Source organism: Archocentrus centrarchus, chromosome 24 (genome assembly GCF_007364275.1).
Source record: "Archocentrus centrarchus isolate MPI-CPG fArcCen1 chromosome 24, fArcCen1, whole genome shotgun sequence".
NCBI classification, from domain to species: domain Eukaryota; kingdom Metazoa; phylum Chordata; class Actinopteri; order Cichliformes; family Cichlidae; genus Archocentrus; species Archocentrus centrarchus.
Genome location: NC_044369.1, coordinates 15,517,445 through 15,530,976, shown reverse-complemented (window position 1 = coordinate 15,530,976; position 13,532 = coordinate 15,517,445). Strand labels below are relative to the sequence as shown.

Sequence of the window (13,532 nt, the reverse complement as noted above, 5' to 3'; positions counted from 1 at the left end):
GTTTTACGTTGCATCTCCATACACACAGATATTTTTTAAACAGTGATTTTCTACTTTCATTTTGGAAAATATTTCTGTCCACATGAAAATGCAAAAAACAAAGGCAAATGCTGTCAAGAGCAATGTGTGGCGATATATCCCTTACCATGTAGAAATTGTAGCCAACCACAAGCCGACAAAGACGGAATCTTTGTTTTCCTTGTCCACATGTAAACACATAAACAGAATTTCTAAAATTCTTCAGCCTGGTATTTTTAGTGTCCAAAAATGCAGTTTATATGTCAACAAAATGAAAAAGCTACTCTGCTCAGAGCCTGTAAATTATATTTTGCAGCTTTGTTGTCTGTGAGGTCACTGTGTAGAAGACATAACTTGATCTTGATGAATACTTCAAAGAAAAACAGAGTCTGTTACTTGTCTGACTACATCCTTATAGAACCTTTTCAGACAACTGGGATACTATTATAACTGTACATCAAGGCCGCCTTAATGTTTGTTGCTCTTTGATCAGTCATATGTGTACATCTTTTTGTTGTGCTATAGAAACGTGAAAAAAGGAAACATGAGAAGATTCTGAGTGAAGAGCTGTACCGTGCTGTGGGAAATTTGAATCAGTTCCTCCCTCCCGACCACTACATAGACTATATCGCTTGGGACATGGCCCGCTACACCAAGAGGTATTGACAAAAAATTGTGAGCCATAGTTTCTTTAAGATGCAGTTTTGTTGTAATTTTACCATCACAATAACAAGCTTACTTTGTGTAATGTACTTACTCACATCATGGTCAGATGTGAGTAAGTACATTACATGAAGAGAAAATTTACCTTTTTTGTTTCAGTTGGAGAAGAGGCTTTGGACAAGTTTGTATAGTAGTCAAGTGTCAAAGTGACTATAATCACATGTCCATCCTATTCTTGTGAATATGATAGATCAGGAACAGCGCAAGACAATTTCATCATACAGTCATGTGAAAAAGAGTTTTTCACAGAGCTATCTCTGTAGTCCTATAAAAAAACTAAGTACTAAATACACCCTGTAGTATCTTGTAAAACCTGCATTTAATAGCAATAACCTGAAATACCTCTCCACGAGTTGCCACATGGTGGAGGGGTTTGTGTGTATCAGGTATCCCAGGGGCTATATTGTCTGGTGGCTTTTGCCCCCTGGTGCTGTATGGCTCATTTGCAGTGTGTCAAGCGGTGTCCAGGGACGGCGGTTCTGGTGTCTTTTTCCGGCTATTGAAGCTGGCGATTGGGACATGGAACTTCACCTCCCTGGTGAGGAAGCAGCCTCAGCTAGTGCATGAGGTTGAGAGATACTGGCTAGATATAGTTGGGCTGGACCCAGAGTCCGGCCCTTCCTGGAGAGGGGCCGGACTCTGTTCCAGTCTGGAGTTGCCCTCAGTGACAGGCGGCAGGCTAGAGTGGATATCCTTGCTTGTATCCCCTCAGCTTGTTGCCTGTACGTCAGAGTTTTTACCGTTGGACAAGACGGTTGTTTCCCTGTGCTTTCGGGCCAGGGAATGAGTCCTCACTGTCATTTGTGTTTATGTGCCGAATGACAGTTCACACTAGCCAGTCTTCTTGGAGTCACTGGGTGGGGTGCTTGAAACTGGAAAGAGACTGGAAACAAGGGGGACGACTCACCAATCACTAGGGGCTAGCTCACTAAGGTAGTTAAACAACTCCTTGGTGGCAAGGCCCCTGGGGTGGGTGAGATTTGCCCTGGGATTCTAAAGGCTCTTGAATGTTTTAGGGTTGTCTTGGTTGACACACCTGCAGTGGCACATGGAAATCTGGGGCACTGCCTCTGAATTGACAAACTGGGGCATTGGTTCCCAGTTTTAAGAAGGGGTACTGGAAGGTGTACACAGACTATACGGGGATCACACTCCTCAGCCTCCCTGGGGCTGCCCTTTGTCACAGATTGTGTACATAATTTTTATGGACAGAATTTCTAGGCATAGACAGGTGGCAGAAGGCGTCCACCTTGGTAGCCTCAGAATCTCATCTTTGCTTTTCGCGGATGTTGTGGTCTAGTTCGTTTCATCAGGTGGTGGCCTCCAGCTTGCAGTGGAACAGTTAGCAGCCGAGTGTGAAGCAGTGGGTATGGGAATTACCACCTCCAACTCTGAGGCCATGGTTCTCAGCTAGAAATGGGTGGGTTGTCCACTCTGGGTCAAGGATGAGTTGCTGCCCCAAGTGGAGGAGTTTAAGTATGTCAGGGTCTTGTTCACAGGTGATGGGAGAGGGGAGAAAGAGATTAACAGATGGAGTGGGTCCCCAGCTGCAGTGATGTGGATGCTCTCTCAGCATCTCTCAAAATTCCTCTCACATTGATGTGGAGGAATTTTGGCCTACCCTTCTTTGTAATGTTAGTTCACTTCATTGAGCTTTGCAGGCATTCATTTTTATAGAGCTCTCTTTGGGTCTCATTATGTCATTTCAATCAGGCTGAGGTCTGGACTTGCAACACCTCGATTCTTTTTTTTTCCCCGGCCATTCTGTTGTAAATTTGGTGATGTGCTTGGGATCGTTTTCCTTTTGCATGACCTAATTTCGGCCAAACTTTAGCTATCAGACAGATAGCATCACATTTGACTCTAGAATACTTTGGTATACAGAGCAATTAATAGTCAAATCAGTGACTGCAAAGTGACCAGGTCCTGCAGCTGCAAAACAAGCTGTCTCTTTGCTAATTGTACTGTTGTGAACTTTAACATTTAACATGCACACACTCGTCTTTTTCACGTGACTGTATATGGCACGAACATTTACTTAAATCCTAGGAAGCACAGATTCAATTACGGTATTCAAAGATCAAGGTCAGCGTGACCTTCCAAAACATATTTTTTGGGTATAACTTGAGAATTAATTTATTAATTATTCCGATATTGTACACAAAAGTACAAAAGGAGAAAGTGATGATGTTCAATATCTAAAGAGTTAATGGTCAAAACCAGACAGACATGTTGACTGGTAAGCTTGACTGGCACAGGGATATAACCATGATGCAGTAATTCTATTTGTAGGCCTGACGTGTTCCTTATATGTGGGCTGTCTGAAGAATGAAGACCAACATCTAGAATGCTCTGAATCAGCTCTGACTTAAAATACTGATAGTATAAATGTTCTCATTGTTTTTGATATTTTCATATTGGCATTTTAACTTAAGCACTGTTTTGATCAAAGTAGAGAAATTCAAAATTCCAGGGACTTAGATATATAATTGTTAAATGAACTGCTCAGGGTCATCCATTTTTTTAATTAATCATTCTGTATCAAGTTAAACGACATTTCCAATTTGTCTCTTTCTGTCTTAGCAAGTTGTTCAATGTTCTGGACCGTCTGAGTATGATAGCAGAGAATGTGGTCAAGCGAACAGGTTTCTTCATGAATCGCTCTGACTTCTACTGTCACACCCTCAGACCAGATGACAGGTGAGACTTTTCTTATCCTATGCAATTGCTCTATTTTTCCCTTGAAGACAGAGGAGGCTGAAACAAACAATGCTGCTGGGCAAGATTTAAAACTTTCAGTCACCTGCCTTGTCCAAAACAAACACATCTGTTATTGTTTTAGAGTTGAATTTGAAGCAGATCGATAACAAAATGACAGCAGGTAGAATGGTATACATCAGTGATATGACAAAAGCTGTAAGAAAAGGAAACCACAGTACTGTCTTTTCCAGATTTACATATCAGATGTTTTCCAAAACTTAGTGTATTATCAAGTTTTGTATTTTTACATATTCAGATCACGCTTATCGACACTACTTGATTTTGAAAATCTCCACATATGAATTCTTAATGGAAATTATGCCTGATGGCAGTTGTATTTCACTGAAATTTCTGCTAACGAGCTGAGTAGATTGCCATCCATGTACGTAGTGCCCGGCTCTTCTACTGTCTGGATGATTTAATCACTTTTAAACAGCATTTCCATTCGGTTACATAACCCAACGACCATGCCACAGCACATATTTATTACCCTTTCTTTCGTATTACGCAAGCTATCACACTTTCTTTGTTTTATGCACTCATACACACAGCCTCATGCTCCCAAGTACAGACACAAACACAACCCTGACAGGTGTTTTTTTTGTACAAATAATCAGGTATGACACCTATAGCATTCATCACATGCAGGAATTAGGCCATGTATAATGAAGATATCTAGAAAAATTTGATGGCGCGGCCTTGTCCTTGTCAGTACATGTTTGTCTGAAGTCTCAGTCTTGCTGCATTCAGGTGTACTTTGATGTATACTGTAGCTACAGCTCCTTATTGATTTTAAATGGGTCATAGAGTTTATTCAAAGGTGAGATAAATTTGTTTTAAAACTTCCTCATCAGTATCCACAGTTTATAAGGAGAAGTTTGGAATTACCAAGGTTTCTGTATTGATTGATTTCTGCTCACTGTTATACAATTTATTCTGCCTTTCTTCACAGAGTGATTTTTGTTCTTTATTTGCAGTTTTTCACTTTAAAAAGAAAGTGTTGAATGAGAGTGGTGATTTCAATTGAAATGGAAAAAGAAAAAGACAGAACCCAAAGTTAGAAGTTCAGTATATGACTGCTAAAGTTTCACCTAAAATTAAATATTTGTCATACACTTACAGAGAGACAGGTCAGGTTGAGCTGAATTAGAGAGGCAAGGTTGCGATGGTTTGGACATGGTGCAGAGGAGCAATAATGGATATACTGGACAAAGGAAGATGGAGCTGCCAGGCAGGAAAAAAAGAGGAAGATCTCTGAGGAAGTTTATGAATATAATGCAGGACATGCAGAGCGTTGATGTGACAGAAGACAATGCTAGAGATAGAGTGAGATTGAGTTAGATGATCTGCTGTGGCAGAAGGAGGAGAAGAAGAAGAAGGCCAAACAAGTAGATATTAGAATGACCACTTTATTTGGTATACCTACTCAACTGCTCTTTAACACAAATATCTAATCAGCCAATCACATGGCAGCAACTCTATGCATTTAGTCATGTAGACATGGTGAAGATGGCCTGCCAAAGTTCAAACTGAGCATCAGAGTGGGGGAAGAAAGGTGATTTAAATAATTTTGAATGCGCCATGACTGTTGGTGCCAGATGGGATGGTCTGAGTATTTCTGAAACTGCTGATCTACTAGGACCAATAGAGGAAATATCCAGTGAGTGGCAGTTCTCTGGGTGAATGTGCCTGTTTGATGCCAGAGGTCAGAAGAGAATGGCCAGACTTCTTTCAGCTGATAGGAAGGCAACAGTAATTCAAATAACCACTCTTTACAACCAGGGTATGCAGGAGAGCATTTCTGAATGCAGATGATCAGTAGAAGACCATACCTGGTGCCACTCCTGTCAGCTAATTGAGTCTTGATTTTGCTGCGTCATTCAGATGGTAGGGTCAGAATCTGGAATAAACATGAAGGCATGGATCGATCCTGCCTTGTATCAGTGGTTCAGTGGTTACTTTTTTGGCACATGTTGGGACCCTTAGTATCACAGCCTATCTGAATATTCTTGCGGCAGTGTCCATCTCTTTATACTTACAGTATACCTGTCTGCTTTTAGCAGGACAATGCACTATATCATTTCAGTCTAATAGAACACCTTTGTGAGTGGGAGATTTGCATCATGCATGTGCTGCTAACAAATCTGCAGCAACAAAGTGTAAAGTAATAGCCAGCAGCTGGATAGTTCATAGTTTAAATGTGAACATGACTTCCATGTTTCATCTCTGGGTGTCTGCTGAACATTTCTTTCTGTACTTGCACTCCTGATGGGGTTGAAGGGTGGGGTTTATTGTGTCAGGGTGTCTTTGCAGTGTATGCATCCATTCCTTAATGATGACTGCCATTGTGATGACAGTTATAATTGCAATTTCACCATACTGAACATGGAAAAGGTGATAAAATGTTCTTGCAGATGAATAGTATTGAAATATGTAAGCTTGCTTTGTTTCCAGTAGTTTATTGACTTGAGTAAATTAAATTACATTTTTACAGGTGGGGAGATGTAGGTGGACACATAACATCCACTGGGCGACTGCAGGTATGTCTGTTGCAGCTTTTTACATATGAATGTAAAAATGTAGCATAATAAAGGAAACTGTTTATTATCATAATAATGATGACTTTATGTATAGCACAGTTCATGCAGCAAAGCAATTCAAACTGTTTTACAACAATAAAAGTAAACAAATAAGGGGAAATGAAATACAAATAATAGAAAGAGCAAAGAAATGGCTTCTTTTATAATTATTTGTAAAATACTGTGCATTCAAAACTGCTACAAAACAGGGCAGAGTTTTTATGGAAAGCTCACAAACAGTGGTCTTATTTGAATCATACATGTGTTTTCTTAAGAAGAGATCATTAAACTACTAAAGTACCTTAAGTATTTTCCACAGCTGAAATAAGGACAAAATATTTTAAGGCAGGGCAATTTGAAAGGTATTACTTATTCTGTTAACCTAAGATCTGCTCACCTGTAGTCTAACGAAAGGACCCACTTGCTGTAGTTTTTAAAGCCAGATTCTTTCTTCTTGTTGCTCGATATGTAGATTGGTGTGTTGCGGACCAACTGTGTGGATTGTCTTGACCGGACCAATACCGCCCAGTTCATGGTGGGCAAATGCGCTCTGGCCTATCAGCTTTATGCGCTGGGAATGATTGACAAGCCCAAGCTCCAGTTTGATACTGACTGTGTGAGGTAAAGTATAATTTACTCCCAATTATGTATTTTTTTTCACGTGTTTTTGTAGGGTGGGGTGGGGAGCTTCCATAGCAAATGAATTTGTGCTTTTAATTATGCAACAGAAATGATTGAATATGTGCCTGAAAATCTAATATCCATGCTAATGTAAACTTTATCATTTTCATTTATATACATCCCCAATGGCAGAAGCAAATACGACAGTTATTCCAACCCTTTATCCCAGTGTTTGCGGCACTAAATTCAATATTCACAAACACTCCTCAGTGTACTTTCTTTTATTGCATCTGTCCAGTTTTGCTTGAAACTGCTTTTTAAAGCTCTATTTTTCTCTGTCTGAAGACAGCACGAGCTGCAGTCAGTACATCAAGGAGAGCAAGAATCTGTCACATGCTTGACTTGAGGCGTTCTCACAAGCAACGTGAATGCCTCACACTAACACCACTTAATATGACTCATAGCTTTTTAGTAGTTAATCACTGTCACACACATACAAAGAATCAAGCACAAAACAAACATCCAATCATCTGTGGTATTTTTAATTTCTGTTTTTTTTCACCATCTTTGCAAATAACAATCCTTCCAAACTCACTGAAATAATAAAACAATCACAATTTTTTTTTTTGAGTTGATGTGTATTTTTTTTTTCTTTTGTTGGGTTCAGGTTGTTTGAGGAGCTGTACGAGGACCATGGAGACACATTATCCCTGCAGTATGGTGGCTCTCAGCTGGTTCACAGGGTCAAGACTTATCGCAAGATCGCACCCTGGACACAGCACTCAAAGGATATCATGCAAACACTGTCACGTTACTACAGCAATGCTTTCTCAGGTGTGGAAATCTTTTTTCCCTTCCATTTTATCCTCAGCTATACTCTATATTCAACTTAATCTAACCTTATGTCCCAGGTGCCCATAGAAACAAGCTCAAGCTGTACACACATGTATAGATTATACTCATACAGTGCATCCAGGCAGTATGCAGTATGGAGAAACTTGCGCTCTATTATATAAATGTGCAGCTTGTGATAAACCTGAGTTTAAAAAAAGTCTAAATACTAAGAATTCCATTTCTGCCATTACTTGAAAAATTTATGAACTTTTTTGCGTAAACATGTCAGTCAAATTACATTTTATTATTAGAGCATATGATGTGTAATTAAAAAGTTCTGTGTATCCTTCTAGAAAAAATAAAAACACTGAGCTGATTTTAATTTACTGATTTTCCCCTTTAAGATAGTCTCCTTGTGCAGCTCTGGACCACTTCCAGTGCAGCTGATGTTTCTAAATCATTCCATGGAAGTCCCAGTCTGACCAGTTGTACTCATTCATCTGTGACGTGTGCACGTTCCACCTTGAACACTGCAGATTCTTCTACTGAAAAGTGCTTTTTGGTCTCTGGGTACTATTTTTTTTTTTGTTTGTTTTTTTTTAGCCACTGCGGCTTTATTTGCAGTAGAGGAGAGACAGGAAATTAGGGAAAGATACAGGGGAAAACACGTGGGCAAATTGGCGACACCTGCGCTGCCCGCACGCAATGTGGCATATGTATGTGGCCGCCACCCGGGTGGCCCCTATCTGGGTACTATTTGGAGACCAAGTTTGAGGTCCACAGTGAAATCACAGAAGTTGCCCAGAGGCACTTTGAACAGAACATCGGACAAATGTGAATTGGGTCACAAAACTTGCTGATCATACCACGTACACAGTCAGAACAAACAACTTCACCTCAGCACTGTCACCACAAACACATCATACCAACTGCCAAGCACGGTGGTGGAGGAGTGAAGACTTGCGCTTTCTTTGCAGTCACAGGACCTGGGCACCTTGCAGTCATTAAGCTGACCATGAACTCCTCTGTGTACAAGTACTCTAGAGTCAGATGTGAGGCCATCTGTCCCACAACTAAAGCTTGGTTGAAATTGAGTTATGCAACAGGACAATGACCTCAAGCAAATCTATAACAGAATGGCTGAAAAAGAAAAGAATCAGGGAGTTGCAAGGATCCAAAGTCCAGACCTGAACCCCTCTGAAATGTTGTGACAGGATCCTAAGAGAGCTGTCCATAAATAAATGCCTGCAAACTTCAATGAACTGAAACATTGTAAAGAAAAGTGGGCCAAAATTCCTCAGAAAATAGAAAGCAATTAATTCAAGTTACTGCTGCTAGTCCTGAGAAAACCCTATTTTTCACAACTGTATTTTGTAGTTGATTTCTAATATTGTTAATTTGAGATATTTTTTGATTGCTGCCAGTTTGCAGACATGATATAATTACCTAGCAATTACTGATAAAAGTGGCTTTACAATATCAGCAATTCAGATTTTGTAATAATTGACACGCTAGCGTGTAGTTACAAGCAGTGTATCTAAAAATCTTAATGGGTTTACAAAAGCAGTGACTGCCTGACTGAAGAAGATTTTGTACTGTGTCTTTAGCCTTGAGTAACACAACTGCGCTACTTGACCTACGGCGTTGATCTCATCATCGATGCGTTGCTTTTGATTTAATTTTGAAAAATTCAATCAGCAGTTGGTTCCTGAGAAGAGCAGGTTGTTTATTCACAGTCCGAACGAGAGGCTCACGTAATGCAGTACCACAGATAGCCAGAGACCATCACTGGTACAAAATGCATGATCTGCAAACTCAACAATCCCATGACCTGTATCAGGTAATAAGATATGACTCCCTGTTGGGACTTAAGAAGACTAGATAAGGACAAAAAAGCCAAAATGCCTTGTAGTCTGAGGACTGTCTGGATTGTACTGTCAACCTGCCCCTCTAAAAAAGGGCACAACCATTATCACAGATTTACACATGGTTATGCGTTTCCATGTTCTTGCAGACTAGCTTGTGCTAAATTGGTAAAGGGTAATTCTAGCCTTGTGTTCGCAGTCATTTCTAAAGATGTTAACCCTTCAAAAAACAACAGTATCCCTCCATAATAAGTTCTCCAATTAATGGTGCTCACGCAAATAAGTATCTTGTATATATTTCTTTATTATATGTGTGGGAAATACAATTATACTGTAAATGACATATACTTTTATATCATAGGCAAGCACTGTGACACTGTGTTCCCCTTGGCTCACACATACATTTTATACACATTGTCATCTAGTACATATGCAATGCAGCTTTTAAGTGGTTGAAGCAGTATGACCTAATGCTTATTAAGACAAATTAACAGACATGTTTGGCAGAATATGTATCACCTTCCTTTCATTCATAATGCATCCCCGGAAAAAAGGCTTTTTGTGAATGTTGCACGTGTATATTACGTTCACAGATCACTATTAACTCGTATCTTGTGATACATTAGATAAATCTCAGGGCAAAAAATAATTAGAGAATAGTCTTGGTGGCAGGCTTTAATAAAACCCAGTTTAGTTCCTAATTATCCAACGTGCACGTGGCTTCATGGTCGGGGAGGGTGGATTAAATAGCACTAAACTGGGCAATGTACAAAGCACGTGCCACATGCTGAGTACACAAACGCTGACAGAGATTATGTAAGTACACACTTATAGCCAAAATGTTGTAGCATAGTGGTTAGAGTTTCTACTGATATGTCTGTATGAGTCAGCCTTACTTAGATGTTAATTCAGTAACTTCTCAGTGCTGCTCTTTTCTTCTCTCAGTGAAGAGCTGGTGAAGTTTTGTGGTAAATCAGATTTAATTCTAAATCAGGTTCATGTCACATACATTTTTGATCTGTAATCTTCTGTATAGGAACCACAGTAATCTATAAACTAACATTTTATTTTAACCAAAGCACAGTTGACTCAAAACACAAAAGTTAAAATATAGAACACAATACAAGATTGAAAAGGTGACTTGCCACAATAGTCATTTAATCATTAGAACTTCTTCCTGAGCATCTCTTCTCCAGTGTTTGGACTTTGATTGGTTGATTTTGTGATTTGAATAATGATGACTGTATGTACAGTACTGTGCAAAAGTCTTGAGCCACCCTTCTTTTTCTTTTTGATATTTTGTTTATAAGGAGCCAGACTTTCTTATTGTTTCTAAAGTGGTCTTGAGCAATACTTCTCCAGACTTTCTGAAGGCTGTCTAAGTTTTTCTTTGGACACTGGCTGCTTTTTCACTCATCTTTAGTATGTTGTGCCTAGGGCTGGGCAATATGGACCAAAAAGAATATCTCGATAATATTTTTTAGCTGAATGGCGATATACGATATATATCTTGATATTTTTTCTTCCCAAAAGGTATAAACAAAAAGGCACTTCTGACTCAAAGCTACATGTCCCAAATGTCACATGTGGCACTTTTATTAACATTCAGTTAACATGAGAAATTGCTCAAAAAATAAACTATTGGCATATTTAAATAGTAATGCTCCTCAAATTACTGCTTTTTTCCCTCTGTAACAAAAGACTCACAGCTGTGCTATTGAAATGTAAACAGAAAAGATATAGAGCAAAAATAGCAAAAAGGTCACTTATTCTTTAAAAGGCCAGTTTCCAGTGAAGTAGACTTCACCAAAGTGCTTCCTCCTGTGTGTTTATTTTTGTTACTAGCAGCTGTTGCAAAAATGCATAAATAAAAAAACAAATAAAAAAACTGATTCCCAAAGCACTATTAATTGAAAACTTGGCATATCTCATCATGGTGTGCAGTGTGTCCTTAAAAATTTTTAAACTGGACAAGTGAAGGACAAAAGAAGTGGTAGGCCTAAAACAAACTATCTACAGTATCTGAAAGCCATGTCCTTATGGAATAGGAAAAAAATAAAAGATGCATTTTCCACTTCAATTCGATTTCAGTTTCATTTATACAGTGTAAAGCCAAAGCATAACAACTGTCACCTCAAGGCACTTTATATCGTAAGCTAAAGACCCTACAATTATAGAGAGAAAACCCCAACAGTCAGCAACTCGTGATGAACAACTTTGAGACAATGGGAAGCAAAAACTCCCTTTTAACAGGAAGAAACCTCTGGTAGAACCAGGCTCAAGGAGGGGCAGCCATCTGCTTCGACTGGTTGGGGGTGAGTTTAGTTGATCCATCTACTGTTCACTGAAGCCTCATCAGAAATGGTCTCACTGGAAGAGATCACTTAGCTGCACCCTCATTTTAAATCTTTCATTCAAACTTTATTTAAGAATGAAAAAAAAAAAAACGTGTTTCTACATTGATAGTGGATCAGTTGGGTCCTGTGTGTCATGCTTATTTCAGTGCATCCCATTGATACTCATTTGAAATGATGTATATATTTTGGGATGTTAGGAGGTTGGAGAGCCAATCAAAACTTGGGTTTGGGCTCTTTTCCATTTATGAGCAGTGTTTGTGATGTTGTGGTTCTGCTCAGAGAGGCTGATGCCAATAGAAATTGCTATGGAAGGGGGTTAGTTTGGTCTGGAAGTCAGTTTAGGTGGGTGGTACAAATTAAAATATCACCCATAAGAATATCAGGACCTATCGTTTCCCAGCAGAACTTCACCTGTCAGTGGTTTTAATGTCATGGCTGAATGGTGCATAATCCCATCTCTTGACCAAGTGTTGTAATCATCATACCATTTACACTGTTTTACTGTTTCTTTTGCTATTCATGTGTCCATTTCTCTCATCCAGATGCTGACAGACAAGATTCAATCAACTTGTTCCTCCAAGTTTACCAGCCATCAGAGTCAAAGCCACACCTGTGGGAGCTTCCCACAGACTTCTATCTGCATCAGACGAGCACCATGGCCATTCCCCAAGACAGACGGAGGTAACCGATCACCCTAAATGCACCAACCAAAAAAAGTACCATCTACTTTACGCAAACATACAACATGTGAATATATCAAAGCAAACAAAGATGCTTTTGATTATTTTTTAATCTTTGGAAGTTTTTGTGTGTTTGCGGTTTGTGCTGATTGAATAGCTCAGTGGGAAATCTCTCACAAATAATTGCTGTTTTTTTATGTGTTGTTTTTTTAAACACAGGCTTTATTTTCTCTGTCTTGAGTGCTGAGCTTGTTCACATGAATGTGGGTAGATCTTTTTTTGTGGTTGGAGCTTTGACCCACAACAGTTAATTAAATGCAGTTATATGGTACTCTTGAGTTGAGCTTTATGGTTTCCCACCACAGTATCTGCACAGTATCTGTGTGTTTCTACACACTTTACTATTAGTTTGCAGTTGCTTTATTCTTCTTCACTTATATGAGAAATCTGAACTCTTTCTCCCATTTATATTTGACCTTATTATAATAATTGATTCCTGTAAAAAAAAAACAAAAAAAAAAAAAAAACTTTTTTGTAGCATTCACATGTGATGCTCTTTAACAGTACTTTGGTATCAGAAATAGAATATAAGAGACATTACACAAACATTAACAGAGAAATGCTTAAGAACCAGAAAAACAAAAGGCCCCCAAACAGTAAAAAAGACACATGCTTCAAGCTGATGCTTAGGGGGAGTAATCAGTTTGTTATAGATAAGCATCAATATCACAGAGAAAGATGTTCAAAGCTGTTGTAATGCTTATTCTAGCTATTGTACCACTTAATGAAATTTTCATATATTTTCTGTTGACAAATTATCCCTTTTAAATTTTGAATATGTTGCCAGTTTATCCAAATAATTCATATTTTGAAATCTAAAGATTTCTGAGATGTGAGGACCTGCTGGGCGAGGCTGGCTGCTCCACCATCCTCATCCCAGGGAGAACAGCCTTATCTCAGTAATTAGTCTCCTTGTAATTATCCTAGTAGTAATTTAACACTGGCACTGCTGTCTGTAGTGTTTTGAAATGATAGAATTTCTACTGGAAGATAAAATTTGATCTGGCAGATGGAATATTACAGTTCTTCCTGCCA

General features: G+C 38.9%; 1 protein-coding gene across 2 annotated transcripts in view; it reads left to right on the top strand.

Moving 5' to 3' along the window:
- Nucleotides 1-13,532, top strand: part of fig4a (FIG4 phosphoinositide 5-phosphatase a) — a 59,854-nt gene that overhangs the window by 20,321 nt on the left and 26,001 nt on the right. For both annotated transcript variants that reach the window (XM_030721277.1, XM_030721276.1), the window contains exons 12-17: nucleotides 544-677; nucleotides 3,325-3,441; nucleotides 5,996-6,041; nucleotides 6,553-6,701; nucleotides 7,369-7,535; nucleotides 12,300-12,438. In XM_030721277.1, coding sequence (XP_030577137.1) covers nucleotides 544-677; nucleotides 3,325-3,441; nucleotides 5,996-6,041; nucleotides 6,553-6,701; nucleotides 7,369-7,535; nucleotides 12,300-12,438 — 752 coding nt within the window. The remainder of the gene's footprint in view (nucleotides 1-543; nucleotides 678-3,324; nucleotides 3,442-5,995; nucleotides 6,042-6,552; nucleotides 6,702-7,368; nucleotides 7,536-12,299; nucleotides 12,439-13,532) is intronic.